Source organism: Pan paniscus, chromosome 5, assembly GCF_029289425.2.
Source record: "Pan paniscus chromosome 5, NHGRI_mPanPan1-v2.0_pri, whole genome shotgun sequence".
NCBI lineage: Eukaryota > Metazoa > Chordata > Mammalia > Primates > Hominidae > Pan > Pan paniscus.
The window spans coordinates 125137770-125154429 of NC_073254.2; the positions used below are offsets into that span (position 1 = coordinate 125137770).

General features: G+C 38.1%; 1 protein-coding gene across 4 annotated transcripts in view; it reads right to left on the bottom strand.

Moving 5' to 3' along the window:
- The window catches only part of BVES (blood vessel epicardial substance), a 44972-nt gene that overhangs the window by 25895 nt on the left and 2417 nt on the right, over positions 1-16660 (bottom strand). For all 4 annotated transcript variants that reach the window (XR_010112495.1, XR_010112496.1, XR_008955688.2 and 1 more), the window contains exons 2-5: positions 15198-15434; positions 11223-11347; positions 7246-7433; positions 6402-6510 (exon numbers count right to left, since the gene is read on the bottom strand). Coding sequence is in view for 1 of the 4 variants with exons in the window: in XM_034962624.4 (XP_034818515.1) it covers positions 6402-6510; positions 7246-7433; positions 11223-11347; positions 15198-15423 (648 nt within the window). In the remaining 3 variants the exon portion in view is untranslated. The remainder of the gene's footprint in view (positions 1-6401; positions 6511-7245; positions 7434-11222; positions 11348-15197; positions 15435-16660) is intronic.

Consider the following 16660-nt stretch of genomic DNA (forward strand, 5'->3'; position numbering starts at 1 on the left):
GTTGTATGAAGGACTTAAGCAAATGAACACACAACATGGCAAAACCCTGGCTCTATAAAACATACACAAATTAGATGGACATGGTGGCATGTGCCTGTAGTCCCAGCTACTTGGGAGGCTGAGGTGGGAGGATAATGTGAGCCCAGGAAGGTCGAGGTTGCAGCGAGCCATGATCACACCACTACACTCGATCATACAGTGGCAGCAGGAGACCCCTGGGTGACAAGCGCGAGACCTCATCTCAAAAACAAAAACAAAACAAATGAACACAAATACCGCAGTAGGCAAAAACCAATGTCCATGAAACTGACATCCAGTCCTATCTGAGCCTCAGAGCAAATGTTTCTAAAGAAGCTCTGTCCCCTTTGTCACAAAAGTAAACACATTTCAGAGGACAAGGGGATATGTACATCTACCAAGACAGAAAATGAAAAACCCAGCTTGTCTCCTGACTTCAACAAGCTGAAATCTGATTGCTGGCAAATTAAGAATGTCTGGCTACTTTAAAAAGTGGTGTCAACATTCCTAGGAAAAAAAGCTTGTGTTTATTTATTATATCAAAAGTAGGAATTTCCAAAACCAAACGTATTTGTTTTTAAGAAATGCATCAGCATCTAAGACTTGATGAAACACTAAATTTCATTCATTCTTTCAATACATTACTATGCATGTACTTTATGCTAGATATTCTTCAAGGTATGAAGTTACAATGGTAAACAAGAAAGACAAGATGCTTGCCCCATGAAGCTTACATTCTAGTGGAGAAGGATGATAATTAATAAAGAAATATGACAATTTCAGGTGGCAGTAAGTGTTTTGACAACTATAGAACAGGGGAAAGTGGTCGAGAATGACTGGGGGTGACAATAGCACATAATGCCACTCACTTTGTATATGTACTTTTAAACTTTAAGGTGCTTTCATATCTATCATGTAAGTGGATCCTCAAAAATCCGTTTAAAATAAGACAAGTAATATTCTTCCCCATTTTTCAGATGCCAAATGAGAAGGACCAAAAAACTCACAAACACATATTAATTAGTGGTAGAGTGGCTCTACAAAACACACAAAAATTAGCCGGGCATACTGGCATGTGCCTACAGTCCCAGCTACTTGGGAGGCTAAGATGGGCCGATCACTTGAGGCCAGGAGCTCGAGACCAGCCTGGGCCAACATGGTGAAACCCTGTCTCTACTAAAAGAAAAAAAATTAGCTGGGTATGGTGGCAGGCGCCTGTAATCCCAGCTATTCAGGAGGCTGAGGCACAAGAATCCCTTGAACCTGGGAGGCAGAGGTTGCAGTGAGCCGAGATCGTGCCGCTGCACTCCAGCCTGGGTGACAGAGTGAGACTCCCTCTCAAAAAAAAAAAAAAAAAAAAGTAGTGGTAAAGTGAGCACTTTTGACTTTCAGCCCAAATGTATTTTCCCACCAGGTCAAAATCTACCCAATACACCCAATACTCATCAATACCATTTCACAGAAAGTATTTCTGCCTAGTGACTACAAGGTTGGCTGTGCCGTCCATCAAGAGTCCCTCATACAAAGAAAGGCTGAACACACGCCATGAAGCCTACATTCTAGTGGAGGAGGCTGCTAATAAAGAAATAGGATCAAAAACATGGCAAGATTTACAGGAAGAGGAGTATAAGCAAACTAACCCTGGGGAATTCCCACAGACGGTATGAGGTGGGTGCATAAATGGAAGGCAACTGAAAAATATTCCTGGAGTAATAACAGAAAAGTGAGCATGGTGTCCTCATGAGGGCCCAGCCATGCACCTAAGTGCTAAAGACAGTTAGGACTGATGTTCCTTCGTTGTGCAAAGATGTCACCCAGGACTCTGGAAAAGAGTGGGTGAAGGAGTTAAAAGAGGAGATGGAAATCATCTATGAGATGAAGAAATTATATTTAGATGATACATAAGGCTGTTAACTTTTCTTCAGCCATCTGAATTACCTCAAGTTTCCACTGAGGCAATGAAACTTTTACAATGACACTGTAATTTCCTTAGCAAATTCACTTTTTATTGATGGTTAAAAAATTACTTTCTACCTGTTTAAGTTATTATTGAATATAAAATAATAGTATTCAAATAATAAGCCGTACTTAGTTCATATGAGTAACTTACAGGCCCATAAAAACATGGATTTGGTTGGAAGCCAGTAGTTAGAGTGCTGACTGAGGTCATTTTACTTGATTCCTAATGTTTCATTTCTACCAAATAGACAGTTTATTTAATGATTTCCTGTCACAACAGTCAAGCAAAGTGTATTTTTTATGAGAATATCTTATAAAGCAATATAAGAATTTTAAAAGTTTCCATAAAATAAATTTACTTCTTATTAGGCATTTCAGTAGTGCTATGCTTGAGTCCTTGTGAAGAATTTTACTGAAGAAATAAAAGCAAATACGGCAACAGAAGACATAAAAGGACATCTTTCAGGTCGAGAATTAGACTAAGCATTTGCAAACAGGTTTGCCATGATTACCACAAGGTACTGGATCAGTTCCTCCCTTTAGATTCCAAACCAATTCTACAGCCGTCATAAAGAGAAGACACTGGGCTCCACCGTAGGAAACAAAGGTCTCTGAGGGATCTGCCATATGTGCTAGAATCAGAAACCGCAGTGTGGCCATAGGACTGGCTGACTGTCCTAAGGAAATAATTTAATACTTTTTGCATGCATCATACTGCATTTCATATACCAAACACTAAAATATCCTAGAAGTGGTCTATTCCACTGATGCTTATTGAGTTCTCCTAAGCACTAAAATAACACCGATTCAAAAGTGGCAGAGGAAATTGTTTCACAGCTCCACCAAAATATTTACTTAATATTAAGATAATGTTTTCTTTCAATACCATTAAAACTTAGTGTTCATTTCTTTTACAAGAGCATGGACATATGCCTGCAAGACATCCCTCACCCCTTGAAGTCAATAAAACTTTGATTTTTGGGCTTTGCAACACCAGGACATGCTATTGGCTATGGGAAGGCAGCAGCATGAGATAGAATACAAAAGAAAAGCTTGCAAACAGTAAAGCTCACTTAATATAAAACATCTACATAAAGAACAAGAAACCAAACAAAACACTACTTTTATCTTTTTTTTTTTTTTTGAGATGGAGTCTCATTCTGTTGCCCAGGCTGGAGTGCAGGGGTGTGATCTCGGCTCACTGCAACCTCCACCTCCCTAGTTCAAGTGATTCTCCAGCCTCAGCCTCCTGAGTAGCTGGGATTACAGGCACCTGCCACCACGCTCAGCTAATTTTTGTATTTTTAGTGGACACCAGGTTTCACCATGTTGGCCAGGCTGGTTTCAAACTCCTGACCTCAGGTGATCCACCCGCCTCAGCCTCCCAAAGTGCCGGGATTACAGGTGTGGGCGGCCGCGCCTGGCCTACTTTCATCTTTTGTAATAATAATACTCAAGATTCTATCAATAGTTATAAACAGCAACTCTGGGCTATAAGTACCAAAATCACTATAAGTACCTAGGGATAACAAACTGTAAGTTCAGAATCTGTTTTCTCAGCTCTATCACAATGCTTATTATCATGATAATTACTACATATTTACCTGAGCAACACCTGCTGTGCAATCTCAAGGGACAGTCATTGAGTCCACTTGCCTTCTCTTTCCTCCTTTTCATCCTACTGTACAATTCATGAGCACCCTGACCACAGAACGAATTTAAAGAAAGAGAAACTCAAAGGAAGTAGATCCTCATCGAACATATTTAACTGGTCAGAGTTAGGGAAAGATGAGCTTAGCAGGTAAAAAGTGTGAGGGTGGAGAAGCCTGATGGCTGATGATCAAGTGTCCTCTGCTACTGACACAGGTAGTGAGAAGTTGACTCTGGGAGAATGTGACATTTTTCATTTGGGAACTTGCATAGGTAAGTGGCAATATACATACTCCTACACAGATGTGTAACAGCTATTTATTACTCTCGAGGATCTGCCAACAGGAACATTTTGTAAACAATCAAAGTACAGTCTCTCCCAAGGGCTTACTCTGATGGCTCCAGCTATACAGGACACAGGCTTCATGATGCTAGTTTTAATCTACTGGCCAATCAGGAAATGCCACACAAGACTCTATGCAGAGAAAAGCTGACTGGCATTAGGAAAAGCTGAACACATTTTCTTCATCCAGCTATGGCACTATAAAATTTTGGTCATGTTTTTGGAATCTTTGTAATTACCGGGAATAATTCTCAACTACCAAAATCCAATCCCTAGTCCCCAAGAAGAAAGAGAACTGTAGCTAGTGGTAGGAATTCCTTTTTTGTTGACTTAATTATAAATACAATCTGAAGTCCAGAAAAGATAGTATATTAGTATTTCTGGCCTCTTGGGGACCACTTGATTCTGGAAACAAAGCAGGTTCAATTCCCACCCCATCCTCAAATCCCAGTCTCTTCAGGATTATATGAGATAGTTATCACACAAAACCACCTGCTACTATACACAGAGAAATACAGGCAAAAGATAAATGTTGGGCTTTGGAAGAAGAAACTGTAAAAAGGTCACAGCAAAGAAGGCGAGAAAGAAGATGCAGCCCTGCACGTTTGTAGATCGTGGTGATTAAAGATAAACTAAGAACATAAATCTCACATCAAAGCTGACCCTCACAACAAGGTGAGAGTGTAAAGACAGGAGCCAGGACACAGCATTAGCTGTCTCCTTCTGCATTGTAAGTCCAACCAGCTTGGGAAGAATGTTGCATAACAGTGAATCTATATGCAACCTTTCAGTAAATGCACATAACTAACAAGCTGCACGATTACTCAGGCCAGTTATTCAGGAAGGGCGGGAGCAGGGCAGGATTGAAACCATCGTAAATGATAAAAACTAAACTGTATGTCTAAAAGTGTTCTTTTATCTCCAATTTTGTGGCATCCCAAATTGTATAACATCTCAAAATGAGACTCTAAAATAAGATTCTGTCATCAAGAAACACTAACATTCCTTCCTCCCTCAGGTAGTAATAGCCTCTTCGTTTCCATTTCTTACCTAAATAGATTTACCTTCTTGCCCACAAGCAATCCCATTCTCAGGATATTTCCTTACTGCTGTTAATCCAGAGGCTGAGACTAAAGGAAACTCTCACCCATTTATTTTCTTGGTTAATTTCCTTCCAATAACAAGGTGAATGAATAACATAGGAGGGCTGGACACTTACAGAAAGAATCAGAACAGTGTCACATAATGGAGCAATTTGTTTTTTGTTGTTGTTTGTTTTTTTTTGAGACGGAGTCTTGCTCTGTTGCCCAGGCTGGAGTGCAGTGGCGTGATCTTGGCTCACTGCAAGCTCCGCCTCCCAGGTTCATGCCATTCTCCTGCCTCAGCCTCCCGAGTAGCTGGGACTACAGGTGCCCACCACCACGCCCGGCTAATTGTTTGTATTTTTAGTAGAGACGGGGTTTCACCATGTTAACCAGGATGGTCTCGATCTCCTGACCTCGTGATCTGCCTGCCTCAGCCTCCCAAAATTACAGATGTGAGCCACCGTGCCCGGCTGGAGCAATTTGTTTTAACACAAAAGGAATCACACTAAGTAGTCCATGTTCAAATTATTGCCATTACGAAGAACTTCGTTCTTTCCCCTTAAACATATTCATTAAGTATAAAAGAGTTTAGTGATTACATTTCATTCATAAGAATTAACAAAATAAATTCCCTAAGGCAAAGCCAGTTTTCTGGTTTTCTTCAATAAATGTCAATTACTTGGTTTAAGAACACTGATTATCTACAGCTCACATTTTCCTTTTCGCTAATAAAGCATAAGATGTTTTCTATAGAAAAAATTATAAAAATTCAAATAAGCAAAAAAAAGTTCAAAAAGCAAACACAGTCTAGAAATAACATTATGACAAAATTAGAATATATCTTTCTATAACATTTTCTGTACATATATACAGTATTTTTTAGGCCAGGCGTGGTGGCTCATGCCTGTAATCCCAGCACTTTGGGAGGCCGAGGCAGGCAGATCATGAGGTGAAGAGATTGAGACCATCCTGGCTAACACGGTGAAACCCCGTCGCTACTAAAAATACAAAAAATTAGCCGGGGGTGGTGGCAGGCACCTGTAGTCCCAGCTACTCAGGAGGTTGAGGCAGGAGAATGGCGTGAACCTGGGAGGCGGAGCTTGCAGTGAGCCGAGATTGCACCACTGCACTCCAGCCTGGGCGACAGTGCAAGACTCCGTCCCAAACAAACAAAAAAAAAAAAAAAAAAAAAAAAAAAAAAAAAAAAAGAGACAATACTATATATGCCCTATGGTAACTTGTTTTCCCCCCCAATAATTCATAGCAGTGTTTCTATTAATATCCTTTGGATTCTGAATGAGATGCAAACTAGTTTCAATCTCCTTAAAATTCATGTGAAAACATACCTGGAATTTTTCACCTTTGTGCATCTGAGTTGATCTAAATTCAGGAGAATCTATAAAGGCACAGGGGTAAATGTTATGCAGAAAATGTCCTCGATAGGAGACCTTCATTCTGATAACAGAAATTAATGTTAATAAAAGCAATATTTCACAAATACCATGATAATCCTTAAAACTGCTATCATCTTATGCGATTTTATTTTGTAGTACAGTTTTAAAAATTCCACAGAGATGATGGACATAACTAAAAGCACTTCTTGAGGCACAAGTATTTCAAAAAATAACGTTAGAAAAAGAAAAAAACAGTGTCCAGTATTGAGCCAGAGGTATGCTGTCTAGTGGTTACTATTGCTCTTCTAACAGAAGTGACCATATAATCTGTAACTCTAGCTGGCACACTTCTGAGAGGGAAAGAGGTGTTATTAATAACAATGCCAGCACAACAGAGACTGACTCTCTCCCCAAATGGCTGATATTCCTAGAAGTTGTATTTTTGTGATATTCAAGACAAATTAACTCTGGAGCATGCATAAGCTTTTTGAATTTCAATGTCTAATTTAAATCCACTACAATTTTGACTCATATTTTTAATAAAACGTCAAAAATGGTTAAAATACTTGCAATTGAAATCCTGACATCAAGATTCAGAGCAGTACACTCAACCTGGCTTTAACATGTTGCTCTATAGCATTGTAAAGTATAGTTGTAGCAAAAAATTCCACCAACAACAAACTCTGTGACTGCTTTCTCCATTCATTGGCAACATTTCCTCCCATTCACTTCCTTCCCAGAGGCCATGAAAAGATTAAAGGTAAACTAGGAATTTTGATTTCCACAGAACACTTACTTTCCCTTCAAGAGAATACTCAGACGGTCATCAACTGAGGTTTTATCCTCTGCAGCATAAGTTTGGCCCTTTTTCAAGGTTTGGATCATGCAAAACTGTCCAGTTAGTCTTCTGAACAAATCTGGAGGCACACGGAGTGGTTCAAACAATCGCCGGTAGATGCCACTGAGTTCCTTTTCAATCTTTACCTGAAATGCAGCAATGACTAGATGCTTCACCAATGCAGCAGCAATCCCAAAACACTGACTTCTGTGGTCTAAATATGGTTTTGATAATTAACAAATCTTTGATATATACCATCACCCTTCTGTATTTAGGCCAATAGAATCTTACACAGCAAGTGAAATGGTGATAGAAGTTTATACTTCAGATGCTAAAAGGGTATGGTTAGGTCATGTGAGGTGGTTCATGCCTGTAATTCTGGCACTTTGGGAGGCTGAGGTGGGAGGAGCACTTGAGCCCAAGAGTTTGAGAGCAGCCTGGGTAACACAGTGAGGCTCTATCTCTACTTAAAAAGAAAAAGGTCAGGTGCGGTGGTCACGCCTGTAATCCCAGCACTTTCAGTGGTCATGCCTGTAATCCCAGCACTTTGGAAGGCCGAGGCGGGTGGATCTTCTAAGGTCAGGAGTTCGAGACCAGCCTGACCAACATGGTGAAACCCCCATCTCTACTAAAAGTACAAGAAATTAGCTGGGCGTGGTGGCATGCAACTGTAATCTCAGCTACTCAGGAGGCTGAGGCTGGTGAATTGCTTGAACCCGGGAGGTGGAGGTTGCAGTGAGCTGAGATTGCTCCATTGCACTCTAGCTTGGGCAACAAGAGCGAAACTTGGTATCAAAAATAAAAATAAAAAAAAAAAATAAAGAAAGAAAGAAAAAGAAAAAGAAAAAAAATTAGTACCTATAGTCCTGCGTACTTGGGAGGCTGAGGTGGGAGGATTACTTGAGCCCAGAAGTTTGAGACTGCAGTGAACTATGATTGCACCATTGCACTCCAGCCTGGGCAACAGAGTAACACTGTCTCAAAAAAAAAAAAAAAAATCAAAAAACTTCTGCAGTTAAACTGAACTCAGAGCATAAGGGGAAGATCCGCACTATTCATCATAACCTCTTCCTATTAGCTATAATGCAACTGTTTAGGTTTTCAATGTTGTCACAACATTCATCTTCCCAATCTTAGCACCTTCTATAAATAACAGAAAACCTTTTCTGTGAAACCTTTTGTTTCACACACAAAAAAAATTTACTAACTTTTAAATATGGCAGCAAGAAAATAAACACAAAATAGGAATCAATGAGGAAACAAATTTACAAAGGTAACACATACATTAAGCATTTTATCTCCATGTAATTACTTAATGCACCAATATAGAAAAACAAATATGCACAGCTGCAATCACTGCTTCACATTTATATACTCTCAAGTAAAGTGAAGGAAAAATAAAAGGGTGTAAAAGAGTTTTAGTGTAGAAGTTTCATCGTAAGCTAAAATGAACTCTGTAAAATGGAGAACCCACTGGCAAATAAGGCTGGCTACTGGAGGAAGAGAAAAACAAAATGGCTTAATCATTTCTGTTGTCAGATTCTCCAAAGCCCAGGTCATGCCCCATCTTTGGGCCCAGCATTAGTCTCTGGAAGTCATACTAATTGGGTGGATGGAAAACCATACTGCACTGTATCTCTGGCAGGCACGATACGAAGCCTATAGACCCGGATCATGACAGCTGCTCCAACCGATGTCACTATAGCATTTGCAGTGCTCCTACTTGTCCTGCTGTTTCATTTTGAGGAAAATCCAGCATTCATATTTTTCAAAAAAGTAGATTTATAGTATGAGAAGAAACAAAAGCACAGACACTAAGCGATTTACCTATTTGGTGCTATGATCATATCAGCAACTTCTGAACCTTACATTTTGGGGTTCCAGCAAGTTCTGACATTCAGAAAATGCAATCATTATCTACCTCCTCTACTCCAAAGCTCTATTAATGAGCATTTAATATCATTTATTCATGATCTGCTCATCCCGTAACTCTCAGATCAAGCCCTTTTTATGTATTTATTTTTTGGAGATGGAGTCTCGCTCTGTTGCCTGTGCTGGAGTGCAGTGGTGTGATCATAGCTCACTGCAGTCTCAAACTCCTGGGTTCCAGTGATCCTCCCGAGAAGCTGGGACTACAGGTGTGTGCTACCGCATCCAGCTGATTTTTAAATTTTTTGTAGAGACAGGGTCTATGTTGCACAGGCTGGTCTCGAACTCCTGGGCTCAAGAGATCTTCCAACCTAGGCCTCCCAAAGTGCTGGGATTACAGGCATGAGCTATGGCGCCCAGCCTCATGCAGCCCTCTTAATTCTTTTCCTCTCTCTTTTTTTTTTGAGACAAAAGTGTTGCTCTGTCACCCAGGCTGGAGTACAGTGGCACAATCTCGGCTCACTGCAACCTCCGCCTCCTGGGTTCAAGCGATTCTTGTGCCTCAGCCTCTGAGTAGCTGGGACTACAGGTGTGCACTACCATGCCAGCTAATTTTTGTATTTTTTAGTAGAGACAGGGTTTCGCCATGTTGGCCAGACTGGTCTTAAACTCCTGACCTCAGATGACCCACCCGCCTCGGCTTCCCGAAGTGTTGGGATTACAGGCGTGAGCCACTGCACCTGGCCTAATACTTTTCCTCTTCGAAAGCATTTACTCATCAAAGGTTTTTTTGAGCACCTACTGTGTGCCAATAATGGTTAACATGAAAAGTGGATACAACAATAAGTGTGTTAGATTATTGTTTCCAATTATTCACTGCTCCCAACCTCTGTAAGAGGACTGTACACCCCCTTACTCCACCCCATGCCCCATATTATCAAACTGGGCCATGTCACTTGTTTTTGCCAATGAAATATGAACAGAAACAATATATGTCCCTTTTGAGCAAAAGTTTTAAGAGACATTGGGTGTTTCTCTTTTGCTCTCCAGTACTTTTTCTTCTGCCATGAGAATGCATGGTCCAAATATAGAACCTGCTGCTTCAGCACAGACCCTTAAATGAATGAGATGCATAGAACAGAATCACAGCTGACACATAGCTGCCAGAGTCAAGATACAAGGTGGGTGAGAAAAAAAGCCCATTTGCTGTTATATATCATTGAGATTTATTACATAGCATAACCTGGAAAAAACTGAATATTACAGTAAAACAACACAGACTGACTCACTATGTTTAGATGAGGTTACAATCTAGTTGAATGCCTATTATATATCATCTGCATCATTCAAATTAGAATCTTCTATGAATCATCTTGTTTTCTGATAGTTTTCTACATGCAAATCTGGCCCCAAACGTAAGATTAAGGCAAGCATTATATCTTTTACTTTACTGAATGTTTGTTTGTGCTTAGGAAAGTCAGTAGATATATATGGGGTGATTTCTAGGACCCCTGCTGTTTTCCTACTCTTTCTATTCTTGGTATGATCAACAAATACAAGATAAATCAGAGTTGAAAAGAAAAAGTTAAAGACTGGTGTTTTGGTAGTAACCCACCAAATACGGTGACTTCCTTAAATGAGTATTTTGGGCATTAGAAAAATATACAGTTATTACACTAAAAAATAGCATGAACTATTTGTAAATCATTAGAATGTTTAAGAAGTTGCCTATTAGTAAGTAATTTTATAACTGGGCAATGATATTTCCAGGTTAACATCTGAATATCAACATAAAAAATCAAGTAATATGACTTAAAAAGGAAAATATTATTCATGTTCTCTCATATGCTAATGATTTTTAAAGTTTTAAAAACTCATTTGTAGAACAAGTTTCGTGGTACTAAAATGTTTCACTTTCAGGCATATGTAAACAGAAAGCCTAAACTTCAGAGAAATTATATTAAAGTGACTAAATATGCTAGATGCTTACTCTTAACTCTGAACAAAGTACCTTTCAAAGTTTTAGCTTTAAAATCACTTCCTTATTAATTAATTTTAGTAATTACCGGTCTCTTCTTGTATAAAAGATACGACAGATGCAAAATGTTGACACCCAAGAACACAGAGTTCCAGATCATTATATCCAAGGCACATCGGTAGAGAGTGGCCCAGACGATATAAAGGGTACATCCTGTTGAAGAGCAAAGTTAACATGTTAGATAATCTAGAAGAGCCTAAGCGGGGAGCTTAATAAATTTGATATCCTCTATATATACAGTAGTCCTCCCTTTTCTGAAGGTGATACTTTGCAAGACCCCCAGTGAACGCCTGAAACCATGGATAGTATACAACTCTATAAACACTATGTTTTATTGATCTGATACCCAAGACAGCTAATAAGCAATCACTGGGTGGGTAACACAGATAGTGGGGATAAGTTGGACAAAGGGATGATTCACATCCCAGGCAAGACACAGCAGAACACTGCAAGATTTCACCGCACTATTCAGAATGTCTTGCAATTTAAAATGTATGAATTGTTTATTCTTGGTATTTTCCATTTAATATTATTGGACTGTCGTTGACCACAGAAAGTGAATCCATGGATGTGGGGACTACTGTAAATCAAACACATTTTAGAACTACCTAAGCCAAATATCACATTGTTTCATTTTGTTTTTTGTCCAGTGACCAAAAAATCCCAAATATATGCTTTGTTGAATAAAATCTGTATTAAAAATATATAGGAAATACAAAGTATAAAAAATATTTTTAAAGGGGAAAAATCCATAATTCTACTACTTAAAGAAAGCCATTAAATATCAAATAATTTAATTCTGCCTTACAGTTTTCATACAGTTTTACCTGATGGCAAACCTAGCACACATACAATTTTAAAATCTCCTTTTTGACTTATTCCAGTGATTTTCCCATTTCATTAAACTCTTTGCAAGCATAGTTTTAAAAGACTGCAACTGATTAAACCATAATTTATTTAACCATCCCCCTACTGCCGGAAACACAATATTTTGAGGGTATAATTTTTGACAAGTGGAAAAAAAATTTTATACATACAAATTTTTCTGTATTTGTGATTGTTTACTTAGTCTGGATTACCTGAAGGTGAATCTAGGGAATGAACTTTATAGTTTTTTACAATATTGAAGAATTGTTTTCCAAAAGGTTTGTACAAATTTGCAATCCTACTAGTTAGAAATGCCAATATCAAGTTGTCAGTATAGTCATGTGTCACTTAATGACAGGGATATATTCTGAGAAACATTTCGTTAGATGATTTTGTTGCTGTGTGAACATCAGAGAGTATACGTACATAAACCCAGATGGCATAGTCTACTACACTATAGGGTATAAACCAATAAAGTACAGCTTGTTACTGTATTGAATATTGAATACTGCAGGCAATTATAACACAATGGTGAGTATTTGTATATCTAAATATATCTAAACATGGAAACGGTGAACATGTGGTACTATATTATGGGACCACTTTCGTTATACGATGCATAACTGTATTATAAAATGTGAAAACTCCTAATTTGATAGTGAGGAATTATGTATACTTTATTTTGCATTTCCATGATTACTGGTGAGCCTGCATATTTTACCAAAATGTTTTAGCCATCTGAATTTTCCCTTGGTGATTATCCATTTATCTCTGAGAATCTTCCTGTGTTTTCTTATTGATTCTCTTACCTTATATAAAATATCCCCAGTTTCTTTTGATCAATTTTATGATAGGAGAGTTAATACAGTATATACATTTAAAATAAAACTATCATGAAGATATAAATCATTGACACACGCATACTCACAAAAGCTAACCACCCACTTTAAAAGTTACTCACTTGCAATTTTTTATTTCATAAGAATGATTTGAGGCACCTGAATAAAGCCCAAAATGTAAAAATTTAAATATTCTTTAAGTAATATTTCATAGCAAATAGTGAAGCAATTTAAAATATTTTAATTTAAAGGAGACAAGGTATATAATGGGAGGATAGAGAAAAACTGGAGGACCTGAATTATAGTCCTGGTTTGGCCATTTTTTCTCCATCTTAATTTTGGATGGGTCGTTTTACTTGTCTAGGTTTCACTTTTTAAAATTTTTTTTTCTTTTTTGAGACAGGGTCTTGCTCTGTCGCCCAGGCTGGAGTGCAACAGCCTCGACATCCCAGGCTCAAGCCGTCCTCCCACCTCAGTCTCCCAAATAGCTGGGACCACAGATGCATGCCACCATGCCTAGATAATTTTTAAATGTTTTGTAGACAGAGGGTCTCACTACATTGCCCAGGCTGGTTTTGAACTCCTGGCTTCAAGAGATACTCTCACTTCAGCCTCTCAAAGTGCTAGGACTACAGGCGTTAGCCACTATGCCTGGCCTAGATTTCTCTTTTTGCATTTACAGAATAAAGTGTTAGATTTGATAATATCTTTGGTTCATTCCACCTCCAAAACTCTGTCTTAAAATTCATAATTGATGTTTGCTTTTTTATAGGGTACGGTATTGTTTTTCCCATTCAACTCCCTGTTCCTACTGCTGTAATCCTCACCTTACTCACAGGTCACACAGCCACAGAGGTCCCACAAGCTTCTACTAACCTTCCAGCCTCTTTTTCCTTGTCATTTATCACTTTTTTTTTTTTTTTTTTTTTGAGGCAGAGTCTAGCTCTGTCACCAGGTTGGAGTGCAGTGGCACAATCTTGGCTCACTGCAACCTCTGTCTCCGGGGTTCAAGCAATTCTCCTGCCTCAGCCTCCCGAGTAGTTGGGATTACAAGCGCCTGCCACCATGCCTGGCTAATTTTTGTACTTTTAGTAGAGACAAGGTTTCACCATGTTGGCCAAGCTGGTCTCGAACTCCTGACCTCAGGTAATCCACCCACCTCGGCCTCCCACAGTGCTGGGATTACAGGCGTGAGCCACTGTGCCCAGCCCATTTATATTTTTAAGCACAATGCACTACTCTACGTTCACCCCAATATGCTCAATTTCCTTCTCTTCTGTGTTCTTTGTTTGGATACTATACCCATTTACTCAGATAAATCCTGCTCATCTTCCAAAATCCAGGTCCCATGTCACCTCCTCAGTGGGACCCTGCTCTGCCCTCCTACTAAGCCTATCACCTTCTCCGTGTCCCCCTGGATAATGGGTGCACACCTGCATCCCAGCATCCAATACGCCATACTGGGATTGCCCATCTGTTTCTCCACCAGCCCCCACAAGAGTGTCTTTCTCAAGGATGAAGACGGCCTTCCTCAGTCTTTGTCTGGACACATCACAGGTGCTAAAAAATGCACCTGAATAAATGGGCCATCAGGGAAATAATCACATAGAGAATAATTTGTCAAGAATCACTGGCTAATATAACAGATTCAATTGTTTTAGTATTCTGATGTGAATCAATTTAACTTGCTTCATCAGGGTTACTGGGACCAAAAAAAAATTTGTTTTATTTGAACTACTGTATCTGGTAATTGTTTTTGTTCCCAATGTTTCTTTACTGCCCACAGCAAATATCTTTTCAAGTAATGATAGTTAAAACTATACAGTACTTACTATGGGCAGGCAATATTCCAAGTTAAATATATATATGACACACATTTAATTCACAACAACTTTGGGCGTTGGTATTATTTTTACCCTTATCTGATACATGAGGAAACTGAGGCAGTAGAAAGATTAAATCACTTGCCCAAGTTACAGTTGACAAGAAGTAGAACCAGGATTTGAATCACACAATTTGGCTTTAAAGTTCATACTCTTACACATGAGTGAATGTTTTGGTATCTGGAAAACCTAAACAACATATGAAAGCACATATAAACAAAGTAAGTAAGGGAGAGATATGGCATGTGAAGGCCTATGCTCTAAGCTAATTGATATACTGCTAATTCATTAACAAAGACTTACATTTTTTGGCTTGCTATGGGCCTGACAAAGAATACTCTGAAGCTCTCAATGTAAAGCCCATCTTATGTCAGTTACAGAAAAGTTACATAAAATATCAGTTAGGTATCTTACCTAGAGTTAACATTCCCCTAAGAAATATCATATGAAGGTGAAGAGTAGTTGGAATAACCAACCCAACTGCAAAACAAATATTTGCTACATGAAAAACCAGATGATGTATCTCTCTCCAGTTTTCACAAGTGGTCTTATTGGAAGGCACAGGTATGATACTTTCTAACGCAGGTGTAAAACCTATGGCAGTTGATTCTCTCAATGGGCTGGACTCTGTATAATTCATTTTGAAAATTCCTGTAAAAACAAGTAAACAAAAGTAAAATCATAAAAATGGCAATTGTATCTTTTTACCTTCATAGGTATTATACCAAAATTATTTCTGTGAATTAAATAGACTTCTCTAGTGCTTATGAATTAGACAGACCCAGATTCAAATCCAACTCTGTCACATATTAAATGTATTCAGTTCCTTACCTGTTAAAGGATGATAATAATACTTCATTTGCCTTATGATCAAATGAAATGAAATACATAAAATACTTAGCATAGTGCAAAATTATTCCCTCATAGGCACATATATACGTATAAAGACTTGTAGGGAAGGGAGGAGTGAGGGAATTAGTCTTTAAGATAATCACCAATGTTCATAAACCATGGTAATTACAAAGTTATTTAGTCTAGTCTTCCATCAAATTCCCACTGGTGACTGAATCCAAACACAGGAAAAATAACTAGAAAACTAATTATTTGAATACTTAAAAAATATGAATACCCTCACATCTATTTGAAAGCTTAGGATATTTAGAAGGCTCTATTTTTATACCACCATTAAATCACTGTATCATACATACATAATACATTATCATATATGCAAATAATATATAGCCATATAAACATTTATATATACACAGAGAGATACAACATGAAACTTTTATTGTCTTATTTAAATCTCTACTTTATTTCCCATAATAATTCTACCTGGTAGCATATCACAAATTTAAAAGTAGTAAACTTCCAGTTTACTTATACATATGAAAATCCATAGCAAGTACATTTAAAGAATATACATTTTACACATGCTTATATAAAACCATTTCCTATGTTACCTGTCTTCGGTCTCCGGTCCTTAAAAAACACTCTATTATTAATTGCACAAATTTGGTCCTTGCCAAACACTGTGTAGGTCTACAGATTATATGAATTATTCTGTTTCAGCAAAATTCCAAATGGGGACCCTAAATACATTTAAATTTAGAAATATGTATTTCTTTCAAAATAAGGTCATGCAATTAATCTTACTCTTCTACTGCTTGTTCTTAACATACTAAAGGTTTTAGGTAGTAGAATAATTAATTGGTACAAAATGGGTATTTTGAAAGGATGTTAACAGACAAATGTGAAAGAATTCCACAGCTTAAAAGATGATAAAAAACAAGCACACCAATTTACAAATTGTGAATGAAATGATCAAGTCAACTGAAGATCTTTTTACATAATTCTGAAATAGCTCATAAATATAA